At 46.9% G+C, this 19353-nt stretch overlaps 1 protein-coding gene across 1 annotated transcript in view; it reads right to left on the reverse strand.

Moving 5' to 3' along the window:
* The window catches only part of CD8B (CD8b molecule), a 23068-nt gene extending 19571 nt beyond the window's left edge, over window positions 1-3497 (reverse strand). The window contains exon 1 of the mRNA XM_017536651.2: window positions 3326-3497. Within this exon, the coding sequence (XP_017392140.1) occupies window positions 3326-3368 (43 nt within the window). The 5' untranslated portion in view covers window positions 3369-3497. The remainder of the gene's footprint in view (window positions 1-3325) is intronic.
* Between the last annotated feature and the right edge of the window lie 15856 nt (window positions 3498-19353).

The raw sequence follows: 19353 nt of genomic DNA on the forward strand, positions 1-19353 counted from the left end.
CAAAAAAAAAAAAAAAAGACACTGGTTCTTGTTACGTTGCCCAGGTTGGAGTGGAGTGGCTATTGTAGTACACTGCCTTGACCTCCTGGGCTCAATCTATCCTCCCACCTCAGCCTCCCAAGTAGCTGGGACTATAGGCATGCACCACCACACAAGGCTGGCTTCAGGACTGTTAATCTTCATTACACAGATGAGGAAACTGAGGCATAAAGTTACTTGTTCAAAGTCCCACTTACAGTAAGTAAGTGGCCTAGGATTCAAACTCAAGGATTCAAAGTCTGAAGCCAAAGCTGGTTGCCTTTGACCTCCTCTGGCTGCCCCTGGGGGTTTAACCCTTCAGTAGGCTACTAACTGCTGAAGGAGACCGAGGACAGGCTGGGAGAGGAACCCGGAATCACAGCAGAGCTCATGGCTGGTCTGTCCGTTGCTGGACAGTGAGGACAGACAGCAAAAAAGAGTTTACTGTCCCATGGTAGGTACAATTACAGCCCATGACCCCTCAGCCCAGCAACTGATGGGTCACTGGATCCCCATTCCCCAGTGGAAGGACAGATACCCCAGAAGCAGGGCTGAGAGTTCATCTTAGACTCCAACGAGAAGCGCCTTGCAAGCAGGGGCTTGTTCATGAGGAGCCAGAGCGGGACTCACAGACCTGGCCCTGAACCCACCCTCTGCCCATGCCTGCTATGAGACCTCAGGCCGGTCACTGAGCCTCTGTCTTCTTATGCAAGGAAGGTGACTTGGTGCTCTTGTCCTGACTGCCTCTGAGGGTTGGAAAGAAATGAAATGCTGTCCAAAAACGCACACTGCGAACTGTAAGGCCATGTACACAGGTAAATACTGTCCGTGTGTCTCATACCACAGGGTTGTTACTGGAAGTAAATTAAATCTCAAGGAGAAGGATCAGAATGGGTTCCAGTCACACCAAGGCTGCACAGCTTCCAACAAACGCAATCTGACCTAGTGAGCTTTCATTTTGGCTGTGGAGGGGAGGGAGATATTGCAGGTCAGGGCAGAGACACAGGAGTGGGGAGGCACAGAGAGGACCCAGACCTGGGCAGGCAGAGGAGGCCAGAGGGGGTGTTTGTGTGGCCGAGAGGAGCTGGCTTACTGAGCAGCTCATGTTTAAAATCCTGCCCGCACTTGTGGCTTAGACTCCGTGGCCCCATAATGGCTTTCTCCAACACTGATGAAATGAACTTCTACTTTTTAACTTCGCTCCTGGACCACTCCGAGCTTTCGCTTGCATCAAGAATGAAATGATGGGGATGGATGTGGTGGCTCATGTTTGTAATCCTAGCACTTTGGGAGACTGAGGCAGGAGCATCACTTGGGCCCAGGATTTTGAGACCAGCCTGGACAACATAGCGAGATCCTGTCACTTAAAAAAAAATTATTAAAAAATAAAAATATAAACAAGAAGGAAGTGATGCCTGGGCACAAGTGGCTGCTGGGCTTCCTCTTTTCTCCCCAAACACCACACTGCCTTTTCAGCAGAGCAGGGGTTTTTCCTTGTTTCTGGTCACTGACTTCTTGGGGGAGTCAATACGAATCAATAATGCCAGTTTATTGAACTGTGCGTGGCATGGTGCATACATTGTCTCATTTGATCCTCAGCAAATCCTGTGGGGGAGATACTGTTTTACACCCATTTTATCCATGAGAAAAGAGAGGCTCAGAGGCCGGGCGCAGTGGCTCATGCCTGTAATTCCAGCACTTTGGGAGGCTGAGGCAGGTGGACCACAAGGTCAGGAGTTTGAGGTCAGCCTGGCCAATATGGTGAAACCCTGTCTCTACTAAAAATACAAAAAAAAAAATTAGCTGGCTGTGGTGGTGCATGCCTGTAACTCCAGCTACTCAGGAGGCTGAGGGAGAATTGCTTGAACCTGGGAGGTGGAGGTTGCAGTGAGCCGAGATCGCACCATTGCACTCTAGCCTGAGTGACAGACTGAGACTCTGTCTTGAAAGAAAGAAATAAAGAGAGAGAGAGAGAGAGAGAAAGAAAGAAAGAAAGAGAAAGAAAGAAGAAAAGAGAGGCTCAGAAAGGTTAAAGACCTGCTCAAGGTCACACAGCTGGTATGTGGTAGATTCAGATTCAAACCTAGCTCGTGGGACCCCAGAATCTGACTTTGAACCACTGAATTGAGGAAACCTGCAATCCTCTCCCAGATGGTGGTTATGTGCTCATGAGCACACAGTGGGGCTGCAAGTAAACAGATGCCTTAAGACCTTCCAAGAAAACCAGAAGTGGCTCCTCTAAGAGCAAGGCCTGGGCTGTGAGTGTACATTTCCTGTCCTGGCTGAGGCACATCGGCTCTTCCCGGGGCCCACTTGCTTTTTGTCCTTTAGGGACTGAATACCCAGGGCCATGGCCAAGTCCCTGCTGTGCACTGGACAGGGAGCCAGGCCTCACTGCATGTTGCCCTCTGTAACTCAGGGATTTCATTCTCAGAGGGACCTGTTTCTAGATCCACCGGTGGTGACTTTAGTGCTCTGGACTGCCTGGGCTCTTTCTACTTATGTGTGACATTGCACTCACTGGGACAGAGCCCCGGGCTGGCAGGCCTTGTCACCCCCTGGCAGGATGACCAGCTTTGGGCTTTTTGGGCACGAGAGCAAATCGACCAGTTTGGGCAGTTTTCCGGGTGTGTGGAGGCTTCTTCCAGAAGGCAGTCTGACTAGGCTTACTCAGAAGGACATTCTAGACGCTCCATTTCAACTCCAACAACCCAACCTCCAGGCTGCTTCCCAGAGAGCCACACTACCCATGACAGCCAACACCGGGAACATCAGGGAGAAGGGAGCCAGAGGGGTCACCCTGCCGAAGCCCTCCGAGAACTGGGAGGGCCCGATGCTTGTCAGATTGTACTACAAACACTTCCCCGGAAGTAATAAAAGGTGTCCCCAGGACCCTCGGCGTGCGCCAAAGGTGGGCTCCAAGACCAGAACTGAGCCCTGCACCTTCATGGGAACACATCCTGCGGGGACCCTGGGCAGGGACCTGTTTCCTTCCCCTCGGTACCTCTGGCGCCCCTCTCTTTCCTTCCCTCTCTCACTGCCTCCCCTTGTCCTGGGTCCAGGCTTTTGTGGGGAGGTGGCCTAAGCCTAAGTCCAGGGGCTCTCCGGTCCCCTGGATAATGCAATCGGGGGCATTTTATTTCCACCCTTATGGACGGTGCCTGCCAAGCCGCCTCCCTGGCGCCCCGCAGCCGCGCGTTCGGCGCTGCACCCTGCCAGGACCGTGGCCAGGACAGCCACTTCTCACCTCCCCGCTCAGGCCCCGGGAGCGCAGACCCTCGGTCAACCCGCGCGCCTTCCGCCTTACCTGCCAGCTGCGCGGCCAGGAGGAGCCACATCCGCGGCCGCATCGTGGCGCGCCCGGATCACCTGGCCCCGAGGGCTCGGCGGAGAGAGTCGCGGCTGGGGTGGGTGAGGAGCCGGGCCGGGCGGGGCGCCCCGGGTCGGGGAGCTTGTAGGGCAGTGGGGAGGGCGGGACCGGGCGCGGTGGGGGCGGGAGTCTGGTGTTAGGGACCGCGAGGTCTCCGCCCTCACCCTCCTCGCCTTGCAAAGGTCTTGGCTGCTTTTCCAGGGCCCACCAGGACACTCCGCTTTCCTGAAAGGAGGTGACACAGCCGGCTTGCCCCAGGCAGCTCCATGTGTGCGATGACCTCCTGCCCTGGGAGGTGCTCTGGACCGGGTTGTGACCCCGAGTGACAGTCGAGGCTCAGAGACGTCAGGATGCGGAGTGCATGGTGGAGCTGGCCCCTAACTTGTCTGTTTGAGTAGCTATTGAGGGACTCCTGGGTGCACCGGGCTGGGCTGGGCCTGAGTCATGAAGCTCCAAGCCTTGCCCCCCTCGCCAGGGAGAAAGGAAAGGTAACCGGCTGTGACACTGAGGGAGGTGAGCTGGGAGCCTGGAGGTGCAGGAGGGGCCCTACCCTAGTTGTAGAGTGTGGGAGTGCAGCAAGACCTAGATCTTCAGAATTTAGATGGACTGTGACGATCACCAGCTGCGCCCTGCCCGAGAGTGCCCGGGACCCGCTCTATCTGTGGTGTGATCCAGTCCTGGTGGGGGAGACTTGTGAGGGGAGACCTGGCTTGGTCTGTGTCTTCCTGTTTAAAGGGGGTTAGCAGAGAGGGGGTTGGGGAGGTCCAGGGAGAACTGGGTATGGGGTCTGCCGGGGAGATGGAGCCCATGGAGGATGTGGGAGAGGCTCCTTGTAAATGTCAACGAAGACCCAGCCAGGCAAGCCCATGGTACCCTAAGAGCTTAGAGTTTATCGGAGAGGAAATGGCGTGTCCCCTGAGGTCTAAAGCAGGCAGCGGGGCAAGGACACTGTCATCTTTGGTTTCCACATTCAGTATTTTTGCCATCCCACTCCTGCCCCAGCCCCTCTGCCCTTTGCTGCTAACAGCACTGCTCATCGCTGAGCTGGATGCAGAGCGTTCAAAGGCACTGGGGGAGAAGTCACTCAGCCCAGCCAGAGGCCAGCATCTCCCTGGATACTGCCTTTGCTCCCAGGAGCAACTGTTGAGGTCTGGATGGACACAGGCCTAGGGAGACCACACACTAGTTTGAGCTCTTCTAAAAAATTGAGGTGAATATCACATAACACAAAATTAACCATTCAAAAGCATACAGTCCCGTGGTATTTAGTATATTCACAATGTTGTGCAAACACCACCTATATCTAGTTCTGAAATACTTTTATTTCCCCAAAAGAAATTCCTGCACCCTTAAGCAGTCACTCCCTATTGCCACACCTCTCCAGATCCTGGCAATGACTAATCTTCATTCTGTTCTCGGATTTACCTGTTTTGGGCATTTTGTGTAATGGACCCATGCAATATGTGCTCTTTGGTGGATGGCCTCTTTCACTTAGCGCAGTGTTTTTCAGGTTTATCCCCATTGTAGCACCATTCCTTCTTATTGTTGAGTAATATTTTGTTGTATGTATTTATGTTGTACCACTTTTTGTTTATCTGTTCATCTACCGACGGACATTTGAGTGGGCTATTATGTCTACCTCTTCACTTTTGTGAGTAATGCTACTGTGAACATTCTTGTACAAATACATGTTTGGGTGCCTATTTTCAATTCCTTCAGGTACATTCTCAGGGAATGCAATGGCTGGGGCATACAAAATTCTATATTTAGCTTTTTAAAGGACTATCCAACTGTTTTCTATAGCAGCTGTGACATTTTACATTTCTGCCAACAATGAAAGGGTTCCAGTTTCCCCACATCATCGCCAACACTTGTTATTTTCTGTTTTTGTTTTGTTCCATCCTAGTGGGGGTGAAGTGGTATCTCATTGTGGTTCTGATCGCATTTCCTGAATGAGAAATGATGTTAAGCATCTATTCATGTGCTTGTCGGCCATTTGTGTTTCTTCTTTGCATGTGTATTTAAAGTATTTGTTGTTTAGAAAACACAAGCTACCTCTTTCTATCCACTCTCTCATAGGTGCCACAGCATTGCAAAGGGAACAACTTTCTCAGTAAATGATTAAAAGTTACTCACTTCTTTGTCAGGTATTGTCTAAAACCATAGACAGGGAACCGCTAGGTGCATTAGTTATGAAAACTCTTGCATTTACGATGAATTAACCTCTAAATATTAGTGGTTTAACTCAATACAAATCCCCTGCATTGTTCTGTGACATTCAAATGGGGTTGTGCCAGGGAGTAGGGGGTATTTGCTCCACTCAGTCCTGCAGGGGACCAGGCTCTTTCCCCCATCTTCAACTCATGGCTCCAGGGATCACTGTGCAAAGGGAAGAGAGGATGATTGCCTTTACCAGGGTGATATAGGGAGTGCTGGGGCTGGGGAGCAGGCCTGGAAGCATCAACATCACTCTGTCTACTTTCCACTGGCCAGACCTCAGTCACATGGACTCAATCATACTCTAAGGGAGCTGGAAAATGGAGTTTACTTGGGTGCCCAAGAGAAAAAGGGAAAAGGAATCAGTAAATACATAACCAGCATAGACCACACTGATATAGCAGAAAGAGCCCTGGTTAGCATCGCTTCTCTGCTACTTACACACTCCCAGGCCTCAGTTTCTACATGGATGCATGAGGATAATAATACCAACCATGTTATCTCACTGGGTTATCTTCAGGTCCAAATGAAATCCGGGATCTGCTTGCCCATTGAACCTGGAGGAGGTAACTCAGTGGGTCTCAGATAAGGCTGTCACCTTCTTGTGGGAGTGGTTTGGAAAAACATTGAGCACATAGAAGTGGTCATATCTGTGGGCGTTTAGTGGGTGGGGTCAGTGAAGCCAGCTGCACAGAAGGATCCTTCCTTTGATGTTCACCTGTGCCATTGGACATTCATTCAGGTGAATAACCTGTTTTAGTTAACTATCTGAACTTGAAAAAAAACTCAGTTTTGCCTATCAATATAAAGTACTTTTCCCTCTCAGGTTTTGCCTGTGCTGAATGTAGCGGTTTTTACTCCATCATTCACGTGTGCCTTTGCTCTTCCATAGTCCTGGTCTTGGCTACAGACCACCTCATGCTCTGACTTCTCTTCAGTTGACGTTTGTTCAGTACAGGTTGGTATAAGTATTTGGGGACCTCACTCTATTGTCTCCTGCAGCTGTGCCTGAGTGTCAGCTGATTAAAATACTCATCTGTTTATTATAAAGCTATCTCCTCTTTTATATAGTTCAGGATTTGTGTTGACTTGTTTTGAAATTACATGTGTAGGTAGAGCCTATTTGTGAAATTAATTACAGGGCAGTAAAAGTATCATTACAAAGAGTAGTTCTGGTGAAGGAGGGCTGGTCTATGGGTTGAGAATTGCTAGACTGGGTCATTGCAGTGTGACCCGCTGCCGCTGTGGTGCCTGGGTAGAACTCAGTCACATGGACTCAACCAAACCGTAAACAGGCTGGAAAATGGAGTTTAGTTGGGCACCCAAGAGAAGAGGGAAATGGAATCAGTGAATACATAACCTGTATGGACCACACTGGTGTAGCAGAAAGAGTGCCCATTACTTATCCACTCTCAGGTCTCAGTTCCTATATTCATAAATGAGGGGTGCTCTTTAAATAGCTGTGGAAGGAGTGAACCTGTAAAAGGACTAGTGTAAAAATTAAGATAGTGTGGCCGGGCACTGTGGCTTATGCCTGTAATCCTAGCACTTTCAGAAGCCGAGGCGGGTGGATCACCTAAGGTCAGGAGTTCAAGACCAGCCTAGCCAATACGGCAAAAACCCATCTCTACTAAAAATACAAAAATTAGCCGGACTGGTGGTGGGCACCTGCAATTTCAGCTATTCAGGAGGCTGAGGCAGGAGAATCGCTTGAACCCGGGGGTCGGAGATTGCAGTGAGCCCAGATCGCACCATTGTACTCCAGCCTACATTGCACTCCAGAGACAGAGTGAGACTCCATCTAAAAAAAAAAAAAAATTAAGATAGTGCAATAAGAAAATTCCAGAATACAAACAGATTTTTAGATCAGTTTTACAGAGAACACTTTGAACCACGTAAAATAAAAGCTTATTAGGTTAATGTTCACTTTCCACTTGGAAATCTCACACTTAGTTCTAAGCCAAATCAAAGAGAAGCAGTCTAGATTGCTTTTTCTAGTCTTGTTAGGAAAAAGTTGCAAATATCAAACAAGCCACCATCAAAGGGAGTCCAAACCAAAACAAAAATACATTGAATAAGCCTCTTTTAGTAGGGAATTAATGATTCCACTGTTACCATTAAAAGAAATGAAAGCAGAATCCTGCCAACTCAGAGAAGTCACATGAGGTGCAAAGCAAAGAAAATAATGTCTTTAGAGAGTTTATGTCCAAGTTGGAGAGCAGGCCATGGAATGCTCCCCTGTTAGAGGTCAAAGTGCAGCTTCATATGCCAAAGTCAATTCATACAGACACTTCACCAGTAGTACTGCCCCAAGGACACAGTCCACTTTTTTTCTGGCCACATTAATTTTTTTATTTTAGTGATTTTATTTTAAAATGTTGAAACACTATATTCATATTGTACTGTCAATCAAAAAGAAAAAGAAAAGAAAAAATGTTGAAAAACATAATAAAGAATATCCAGGATTTTTAAAATCACATAAAGAAATGGAAGTCTGTTTTTCTGCTCCTACCAATTCCAGACTCTAGGGTGAGCCTCTTGTCAAAAAGAAATCATTCAAATAAGAGAAAAGAGTGCCAGGTGCAGTGGCTTGCACTTGTAATCCCGACTACTCAGAGGGTTGAGATGGGAGGATTGACTGAGCTCAGGAGTGGAGACCAGTCCAGGCAATATGGTGAAACCCACCTCTACCAGAAAAAAAAAAATTACCCAGGGGTGGCGGTGTATGTCTGTAGCCCCAGCTACTTGAGAAGCTGAGGTGGGAGGATCACCGGAACCCAGGAGGTTGAGGTTGCGGTGAGCTGTGATCATGACATGACACTCCAGCCTGAGCAACCTTGTCTCAAAAAGAGATTTTTGCCGGGAGCGGTGGCGAGTGCCTGTAGTCCCAGCTACTCGGGAGACTGAGGTGGGAGGATCACTTGAGCCCAGGAGTTCTGGGCTGCAGTGCGCTATGCCGATCGGTTGTCCACACTAAGTTCAACATCAATATGGTGGCCTCCCGGGAGCGGGGAATCACCAGGTTGCCTAAGGAGGGGTGAACCGGCCCAGGTCGGAAACGGAGCAGGTCAAAACTCCCGTGCTAATCAGTAGTGGGATAGCACCTGTGAATAGCCACTGCACTCCAGCCTGGGCAACATAGCGAGACGGCGTCTCTAAAAAAAAAAAAAAAAAAAAGATTTTCAGGACATCAAAAATTTTGACCCAGTAGAAAATCTAATCTCTGGCTAAGCATGGTGGTTCATTGGTTCATGCCTGTAACTTTGGGAAGCTGAGCTGTGAGGATTGCTTGAGGCCAGGAGTTCAAGGTCAGACTGGATAATATAGCAAGACCCTGTCTCTATTAAAAAAAGAAAAAAGAAAGAAAAGCTAATTTAAATGTTATGACTGCTAGGCCAGGCATGGTGGCTTACACTTGTAATACCAGTACTTTGGGAGGCTGAAGCAGGAGGATCATGAGGTCCGAAGTTCAAGAGCATCCTTGGCCAACATGGTGAAACCCTGTCTCAACTAAAAATACAAAAATTAGCTGGGCGTGGTGGCGGGTGCCTGTAATCCCAGCTACCTGGGAGGCTGAGGCAGGAGAATCACTTGAACCAGGGAGTCGGAGGTTGCAGTGAGCAGAGATCGCGCCACTGCACTACGGCCTGGGTGACAGAGTGAGACTCCGACTCAAAACCAAAAAAAGTTATGACCGCCCAGAGGACATCAATCATTTCCGTATCTAAATTAGCAAACTTATTGCAACATAAATCTTTTTTAGATCAAGTGTGTCATGCTTCTTAGTCTTTTACTTCTTTGTGCACAAATGCAGAAGTAGAAGGAAGAAAATGAGAGGGTGAGGAGGGGCTGTGGTACTGAGTGGCAGTTAAGGGATCTGGCTTTGCTCAGGACCATAGCCAACGAGAGATTGATCTGTTCTAACTATATCTATAGCTATATACGCATGTACATATGCATTTATATTATTTTATATAGTTCAAAATATTCTTCGATAGATTGATCTAAAATTACTTGTGGCCAGGAGTGGTGGCTCACACCTGTAATCCCAGCACTTTGGGAGGCCGAGGTGGGTGGATCATGAGGTCAAGAGATCGAGACCATCCTGGCCAACATGGTGAAACCCCGTCTTTACTAAAAATACAAAAATTAATTGGGTGTGGTGGTGCGTGCCTGTAGTCCCAGCTGCTTGGGAGGCTGAGGCAGGAGAATCACTTGAACCCAGGAGGTAGAGGTTGCAGTGAGCCGAGATCACACCACTGCACTCCAGCCTGGGTGACAAATTGAGACTCCGCCTCAATAAATAAGTAAATAAATAAATAAATAAAATCAGCTTGTGTTTGGAATTTTTTCTTATTGTTTGACAGTCTTAGCTCTTAGCTCAAACCTGGTGAGCAGAGGGTCTAGATTCTAGCTCCCACTTACCTCCTTGGCTGAGCATGTGTATCTTGTGGCTCTTGGCCTATCAGCAAGACACAAACTGGAACCTGGGCTGGACACTAACTGGTGCCCTACCTTGGGGGAATGGCTCTCCTGTCTGGGTCCCACTGTTCTCATATGAATCACACTTACAGCATAGGACGTTTTGTGCTGTGTTCTATACCCACCACCCCACACATGGTTATTGAGCACATGCTCTGCTATTCCAGGCCCTGCATGCTCTAGGCATTGTGTATATATTAATGAGATTTTTGTCCATGGGGAGCATACAGTCTTGTGAGACAGACAAATAACAGGCCAGGCATGGTGGCTCACGCTTGTAATCCCAGTACTTTGGGAGGCTGAGATGTGAGGATCACTTGAGGCCAGGAGTTCAAAACCAGTCTCATTAATCTGGTGAAACCTCATACCTATTTTTTTTTAAAGCATATAATAAACAAATGCTATAAAAATTGTGCAATTAATGAGCCTGGTAAAGAAAGAGGGGCCCAGATAAAACTTGGGAAAATAAATATTTAAATAAGTTGTTGCAACCTTATTCTGTGCCTTAAAGAGAATATGACTGTGGAACCTGAGCGACATAGCTAACAGCTGCAACTTTTATCGGATTATAGATGAATCATTTTTACATTTTTTTTCCTTTGTAAAATGTTGTGAAAGACTAAATGGCACCCAGATAAGGCCCCTTCCCTTCTTAGTCACTGATCTTTTGTTACAGATTAACTTCTTGTACGAGATGGCACAAAATACTCTATGACTATTAAATTACTCAAGATACAGCCATGCATGGCAGCTCACGCCTGTAATCCCAGCACTTTGGGAGGCTGAGTTGGGAGGATCTCTTGAGTTCAGGAGTTTGAGACTAGCCTGGACAACATAGTGATACCCCACCTCTTAAAAATAAAAGGGGATATCTTTGAGAGGAGTTATTTTTACCACAGATAACAATCAGGTTTCCCCCAAAATAATTTCAAAATTAAAAACAAAACACAAAAAGAATGAAGAAGAAACTATAGATTAAAAGAGATTTAAGAGTCAGTTATGGTGACTCTTGCCTGCTGTAATCCAATTACTTTGGGAGGCTGAGGTGGTAGGATTGCTTGAGGCAAGGAGTTCAGGGCACACCTGGTCCCCCTCGTGAGACCCGATCTATCTCTATTCAAAAAGTAAAAGTAAAAATTATCAGGGCATGTTGGTATGCTTCTGTGGTCCCAACTACTTGGGAGGCTGAGGTGGGAGGATTGCTTGAGGCCAGGAGTTCAAGGTCACAGTGAGCTATGATCATGTCACTACTCTCCAGACTGGGAAACAGTGAGACCTGTCTCTATAAATAAATAAAAGATAAAATATTAAGTATATTTTTCCTAAAAAGGAACAAGGTAAAGCAATCAGCTTGCTGTAATCATGAACCATCTTTATATGGAAAATGTTGTAATCCCGCTAAGCTTCCTTGTTTCTGCCAATATAGTGAGACCTTAACTTCTTCACTTTGCAGGACTGATCCCATTCCTTTGGAGTCTGTATTTCCCAGGTAGTTATCCTCAAACTTTGTGCTTAAATAAACCCTTTAAAGTTCTACTCTAATCCCTTTGATTATTTCAGGTTGACAGACTAGAGGTTGGTGTGTATGTGTGTCACTATGTTGTCGCCTGATGAATGACGAGGTTCATAAGTTTGGAAAGGAGAGATTTATTTCTCATAAAGGGTTGCAGCCTGCAGGTGGCCATTCTGACAGGTGAGGAAGTGTGGTCTGAGCCATCGGCCTGAAACAGGCACTTCAAGGGAGGGGTTAAGGACACAGGAATTTACCGTGGGTTGGCCACGTATATATATTCGACAGGTTGCAGGAGGAGCTATGAACGTTCATAAAGGGAAACACAGGCATACATAGTAGGCTAACGAATGCAACATACACCTATGTTCAACTTTAGATGTTGAATTAGTCAGGGCTCTCCAGAGGGACAGCACTAACAGGACATATATATATATATGAAAGGGAGCTTAGCAGGGAGAGCTGGTTCACATGATCACAAGGTGAAGTCCCATGATAGGCCATCTGCAAGCTGAGGAAGAAGGAAGCCTGTAGTGGCTCCGTCCCAGTCCAAAAGCCTCAAAAGCAGGGAAGTCAACAGTGCAGTCTTCAGTCTGTGACCAAAGGCCCGAGAACCCCTGGCAAACCACTTGCATAACTCCAAGAGTCAAAAGGCCGAGGAACCTGGAGTCTGATGTCCAAGGGCAGGAGGAGTGGAAGGAAGCATCTAGCCTGAGAGGAAGGTGAAACCCAAAAGACACAACAAGCCAGATGATCCTGCCTTCTTCCACCTGCTTCCTTCTAGCCATGCTGGCAGCCGATTGGATGGTGCCCACCACATTAAGGGTGTGTCTTCCTCTCCCAGTCCACTGTCTCAAATGTCAATCTCCTCTGGCAACACCCTCACAGACACACAGAGAAACAAGATTTTACCAGCTATCTAGAAATCCAATCAAGCTAACACCTAATAATAACCATCACAGATGGTTAACCTAATTTATTATATTTAGGCCCTATACATGAAAAGGTGAAGCAGAAGACATGAAGGTCCTCTGTGTGCAACCTCTGTAGACTGGCCAGCACCACTCCTGTGGGCTATGGTTTCTTATTAGGAAGGAATGCTGGTCAGTGTTGAAACTACAAAATGGAGGGCCAGTCATATGGTTGGTTGAAGTCATCAGTGGAGTAAATCTTTTTTTTTTTTTTTTTTTCTGAAACAGAGTCTCTCTTTGTTGCCCAGGCTGGAGTGTAGTGGTGCAATGACAGCTCTGCAGCCTCAGCCTCCACCTCTGCAGCTCAAGCAATCCTGCTACGTCAATCTCTCGAGTAGCCGAGACTATAGGCATGCACCACCATGCCCGGCTAATTTTTTAAAAAACATTTTGTAGGCTGGGCACGGTGGCTCACGTCTGTAATCCCAGCACTTTGGGAGACCGAGGCAGGTGGAAAATGAGGTCAGGAGTTCAAGATCAGCCTGACCAACACAGTGAAACCCTGTCTCTACTAAAAATACAAAAATTAGCCGGCCATGGTGGTGTGCGTTTGTAATCCCAGCTACTCAGGAGGCTGAGGCAGGAGAATTGCTTAAACCTGGTAGGCAGAGGTTGCAGTGAGCCAAGAGCATACCACTGCACTCCAGCCTGGGCGACAGAGCGAGACTCTGTCTCAAAAAAAGAAAAAAAATTGTATAGACAGGGTCTCACTATGTTGCTCAGGCTGGTTTGAAACTCCTGGACTCAAGCACGGTTTCCCTGTCTCAACCTCCCCAAGTGCTGGGACTATAGGCATGAGCCACTGAGCCTAGTCAGATAATCTTTTTTCTGGTTTGTTTTTCGTTTGATCCTTAGGGAAGAAAGCCTAGTGGCAATTAGCAAGGTGGGGCGGGTGGTATAATGAGGTGTGTCCAAAGTCCCAACCTGTCATGGCTAGAAACCCAGTTTTTATGGTTTTGCTGGGGTCCCCTTGGCTAAGATGGGATCTGTTCAGTTAGTTGGGCTTAGTAATTCATTTCCCAGTGTTCCTGTCTGTGATTGTGAATGGGAGGTGCACATCAATGCGTGTTTGCACACACATTGTTGCATGTTTGCAAGACATACAAGTTTGCATGTCTATTTAATGTTCTACACATTCACACCCTGATTAATACTCATGGCTCAGCATTCATAGTGCAGAAGGAGCTTTCCTAACTCCAAGTTTGTTTATGCTGATAACAAGACCACTCAGAGTTTTTGCTGAAACCATGAATAAAACTGCACCAGGGTGAAATTTCACACATGGCTACTTCTTCTAGTCTCTCTTCCCTAGGACTCTGCAACCTAGAGTGTTGATTCTTCAGAGGGACCTTCAGTTCTAGAATGATCAAGAAGTATGAATAAACATTTGAATGGCCTGGATTATCTTCCACTTAAGATGCTGCAGAGTTCACTGGGTCAGAGCTCCAGGGCTGGCAGGCCTGGTCACCTACTGGGGAAATGACCAGTTCTGAGCTTTTCAGGTTTGAGGGCAAATCAGCCACTTGGTGGTGGGAATTTAAGGGATAAGAGGGGGTATAACTTGTGAAATATATATATATTTGGTCTTCATCCTGTTTCCTGAGATACAGTGCTAAAATCTTTGGAATCTCCAAAGTGGTAAGTCTTTTCGTATGCTACTAAGTTGACTGAGAGCTGGAGGTTCCTGGATAGCTTCTGAATGGTGCTGGCCACAGAAAGACCAAGACAGGACGAGAGGGTTGGGACTTTAAGCCCCACTTAACAACCTCTAGGGAGGGAGAGGGGCAGAAGGTTGAGTTGATCACCAAATGGCCAATGATCTAATCAATTATGCCTATATAGTACAGCCTCCATAAAAACCCCAAAGGATAGGGTTTGGTGAGCTTCTGGACAGCTGAACACATGAAGGTTCCTGGGGGTAGCAAGCCGGGGAGGGCATGGAAGCTCCAAGACTCTTCCCCCAAACCTCACCCCATGCATCTCTTCATCTATATCCTTTGTAATATCCTTTATAATAAAGCAGTAAATGTAAGTTTTTTCCTGAGTTCTGTGAGCCACTCTAGCAAATTAAATCCAAGGAGAGGGACTTGGGAACCCCAATTTCTACACACTTGGTTAGAAGCACAAGTAAAACAACATTGGGTTTGTGATTGGCATCGGAAATGGGGGACAGTCTCATAGGACTGAGCCCTCAATCTGTGAGATCTGACACTATCTCAAGTAGGTAGTGTGAGAATTGAATTTAACGCTGGGTGCAGTGGCTCATGCCTACAATCCAAGAATTTTGCGGGGCTGAGGTGGGCAGATCACTTGAGGTCAAGAATTCAAGACTAGCCTGGACAACATGGTGAAACCCTGTCTCTATTAAATATAAACATTAGCCGGGCTTGGTGGTGGGTGCCTGTAATCCCAGCTACTCGGGAGGCTGAGGCACGAGAATCACTTGAACCTGGGAGGTGGAGAACCAGTGAGCCAAGATTGCACCAGTAATCTCAAGACTCAGTATCAAAAAAAAAAAAATTGAATTGAATTAGCAAACACCCAGCTGGTGTCACCTCCTGGAGGATTGGTATGTGGGGAAAAACTCCCATACATCTGAGGTCACAAAAGTATTTCATGCCGTGATAGTAAAGGAAAAAGTTTGCTTTTTCCTCTATGTTCTCAGAGGCTACTTCCAAAAGGCAGGCAGAGCACCTACCTCACCCCCACCCCCTTATTCCAGCTCCAGGGCTGCCTCTCACCATTCCTGCCTTGAGGACAATCCAAGCAGAGGCATCCTTCCACCATTTAGTCACCTTATACCCAATGTACACAGATCCTTGTATCTGTATCCTGTGAATCAGGGGACCCAGGAGGTGGGTCCTGCTCTATCTGAATCAGAACTAGCAGCAACACTCTGGCTAATTCTGCTCTAGACACCTACCTGGGAGGAACAGAACTGTCAGCAGGTCAGGCAGCTTGAGCTACCCCTGGGACAGGGAAGTCAGAACTCGGTCCAGACACATGCCTGCCCAGCTCCCTGGACAAGGGCAGGAGCCATCCTTCCCTCCAGACCCTTTTTCCGTTGTACTTTAGCGTAGGCAACAAAGCAAGGCTTCATCTAAAATAAAGAAAGAAAGAAAGAATTATTATTAACATGGTTGGGTGCAGAGCCTCATGCCTGTAATCCCAGCACTTTGGGATTACAAAGCAAGGCAGGAGGATTGCTTGAGGCAGGAGTTCAGCACCAACCTGAGCAACATGGTGACACCGCCATCTCTACAAAAAATGTTTAAAAATTAGTCGAGGGTGATGGTATGTACCTGTATTTCTAGCTACCTGGGAAGCTAAGGTGGGAGGATGACTTGAGCCCAGGAGTTGGAGGCTGCAGTGAAGTATGATTTCAACACTGCACTCCAGCCTGGGTGATAGAGGGAGACCTTGTCTCAAACAAACAAACAAACAAACAGAAAAGAATTCTTTTTCTTGCTCTGTCACCCAGGCTGGAGTGCAGTGGAACAATCTCAGCTCACTGCAGCCTCTGCCTCCCTGATTCAAGTGATTCTCGTACCTCAGCCTGTTGAGTAGCTGGGATTATAGAAGCATGTCACCACTCCTGGCTGATTTTTGTATTTTTAGTAGAGAAGGGGTTTCAACATGTCGGCCAGGCTGATCTTGAACTCCTGACCTCAACTTGACCTCAAATGATCCACCCACCTTGGCCCCTCAAAGTGCTGTGATCACAGATGTGACCCACTGTGCTGTGCCCAGAAATCTTTTTTTTTTTTTTAAGATGGAATCTCACTGTTTCACCCAGTCTGGAATGCAATGGCACGATCTTGGCTCACTGCAACCTCCGCCTCCTGGGTTCAAGCGATTCTCCTGCCTCAGCCTCCTGAGAAGCTGGGATTACAGGCACCTACCACCATGCCTGTCTAATATTTTTTGTATTTTCAGTAAAGATAGTGTTTCACGATGTTGGCCAGGCTGGTCTCGAACTTCCGACCTCAGGTGATCTCCCCGCCTCGGCCTCCCAAAGCGTTGGGATTACTGGCATGAGCCACCATGCCCAGCCAGGAATTCTTAACTAATAAAAGATGGTTAACTACCTTAAGTAGTTCAAGAGGACTATAAGGCAGGGGCTGACAAGCTTTTTCTGTAAAGGCTAGATAGGCAATATTTTTAGGCTTTGTAGGCAAGAGACACAATCAAAAACATTAGGTAGGTCCTCATATAACAACACAAAAGAAAATGTCCACACTTTTTTTTTTCTTTTCTTTTTTCTCTTTCTTTTTTTTTATAGAGACGGTGTTTCTCCATGTTGGTCAGGCTGGTCTTGAACCCCTGAGCTCAGGTGATCTGCCTGCCTCAGCCTTCCAAAGTATTGGGATTACAGGCATGAGCCACTGCGCCTGGCCTTTTTTTCTTTTTCTTTTTAAATGTCCACAGTTTTTATAGATGAAATTCAAAATAAAATAATGAGTACATGTTTTGGAATAATGTCCTATGAATGAAAAGAATGGGATCCATTTTGTTGGGATAATATTTTGCTTAGTTGAGGCTCCAGTGTAAAACCTTCTCAGCTCAAGGGAAGTACAGAAGCTGGCTTTGGGCTGCAGGTGGTGGTGTGCCAGCTTTGGGTCCTATCTATGGGGTGCAGGGAGGGTGAACAAGAAACTGAAACTTGGAAAAGGGTCTGTTCCCCACGACTGAGATTGAGGATTGAGACCTCTGCAGAGAAAACCAGGTCAACAGCCCACTGGGAGCAAAGAAATTAGTTAGAGCGCACAGGACACGGACCATGGACACAGACAAGGACGGATGGACACACACACACACAGCCACAGAAAAGTGCCAACTTGGGGGCAAAGTCCCTTTTTCCACTTGCCACTTCACAATGACCCTCCATCGCCCTCTACTGGCAGAGACTAGCGTCAAGCCAGCTGGCAAACCAGAGGTGTCCTATAAGGTCCTGTTTTGCAGAGCAAAAAGACTGCTTGGAGCTCAGAGGCAATAATTCCATAACTTGCACAGGGATATTCATAAAGTGAGGCAAATAAATTTTCCCCCAACTTCGTTTCTTGCCTTTAAAAATATTTATTAGAAAAAGTCTCAAATGGTACAAAATTCAAAATAGAAAAAAATACACGCTTTGAATAGTCAACTGCAACCTGTCCCCCCCCACTCAGTTCTCTGCCCCCCAGAACCCACAGTTATCAGTGTATTGTGTATGTTTCAGAGTTGTTCGATGTACACATAAAATGCTTTTCTTAATTTCCATTTTATAAATTTTACAACAAAATCTTCTGTTTTACACAACTTTAAAATATCTCGGCGGTTACATCTATTAATTTTTCTTTTATGGTCTCTGGCTTAATGTGTCTTATTTAGGAAGGCCATCCATTCTTCAAGATTAAAAATATTTTTCCCATATTTTCTTCCAGTACTTTCATATTTTCGTTTTTACAGATATATCTGTAAACCATCTGGGTTTTAATATTTGAATAGAGTGTGAAGTGACGATTAGATTTTATTTTTTTCCAAGCGGGTGGCCGTTTTACTGCTTCAGTGTTACCTAATTCATCCTTTCCAGCGGATTCAAACGATTTAATACTGCGGCCACTAGTCCCCAGTCATCAGTCCCCAGTCATCCCTAACCGAGGATGGCTACGTCCCACAGGTCCCTCTCTTCCGGGCCTTCCCAGCCTTGCCCCTTCTCTCTCCTGGACCTTCTCGCCTTTTTTGCGGCGTCCCCACCCTGGTGATTCTTCTTGCTGCGTCTAGACCTCCCTGTACTGCCTGGCGCCCCCTCGGCCTTTCTCCTGCCCCTGCCCTCTTTGTGTGAGTCTCTCTTCTCGCGGTGCTTCCCCTTGGGCTCTGCTTGCCCCCCGCCAGCGGCTCCCCCTCCTCCGACCTCCCCGTGCCGCCTCCTCCGGCCTCGGTCCCCTTGGCCAGCCTGCTGGGCGCTGCCGCGGGGCTCCAAAAAGAAGCAACCGGACCCTTCCCTGCCTGGCGCCCAGCGGACGCCTGTGTTCTCTCCCTGCCCAAATGGGCTTGGAAGCCACCGGTGTTTGAAGTAACGATCCTGATTTTTTTGACTGTGGTTTACAGATTCCAGTCGTGGTGGGGCATGGGGAATTTTAGGCCAGGGAAGCACCCGGCTTCCCACGGTCCTAAGCCTTTCCAAGTAAGCGGGGAACACGTGGGGCCTCCCGAAGGGAAATCTCTGCTGCTCCGGCCCCCGAGGCTCAGTGGGGCCCCTTTCTTGGCACGTGGAGTCGTCCCTCACCTTTGTAAAACAAAGCGTTGGTTGCAATCCTCTGGCTTTCTGCTTTCTAATATAATCCTCCAGTTCAAGTTGAAAAGAGTCAGAAGCCTTAGAATTTTCCATTATATTGACTACGGATGAATCTCTGCTAGGGAAAATGGGGGAAACCTTCTGTTAAATGTATTATTTTGCTATGCATCTTTTTGTGTGTCCTAAAGAAAAGATCAGACTCCAATTTCTAGGGGAGATTATATCATGTAATATACTGTAAGTACTATGTAGTCATTGATGTTTGAAATATATTTTTGATATAGACTGAGAATCATGAAATATAATGGACTAAGAAAATGAGCCTTAAAACTGTAAATTTGAGGATCCATAAATATGTAATAAATATAACACATATAGATAGGCATAAAATTTATCAGTAGTTACCCCAGGTTTAGGGGAAATTTACATAATTTTAGTCTTAATTGTTCTGAATTTTTGCCATAAATACTATCACTTGTGTGATTATTTAAAAAAAAAAAAAAAAAAA

The sequence above is a fragment of the Cebus imitator genome, unplaced genomic scaffold, assembly GCF_001604975.1.
Source record: "Cebus imitator isolate Cc_AM_T3 unplaced genomic scaffold, Cebus_imitator-1.0 Scaffold99, whole genome shotgun sequence".
Lineage (NCBI taxonomy): Eukaryota > Metazoa > Chordata > Mammalia > Primates > Cebidae > Cebus > Cebus imitator.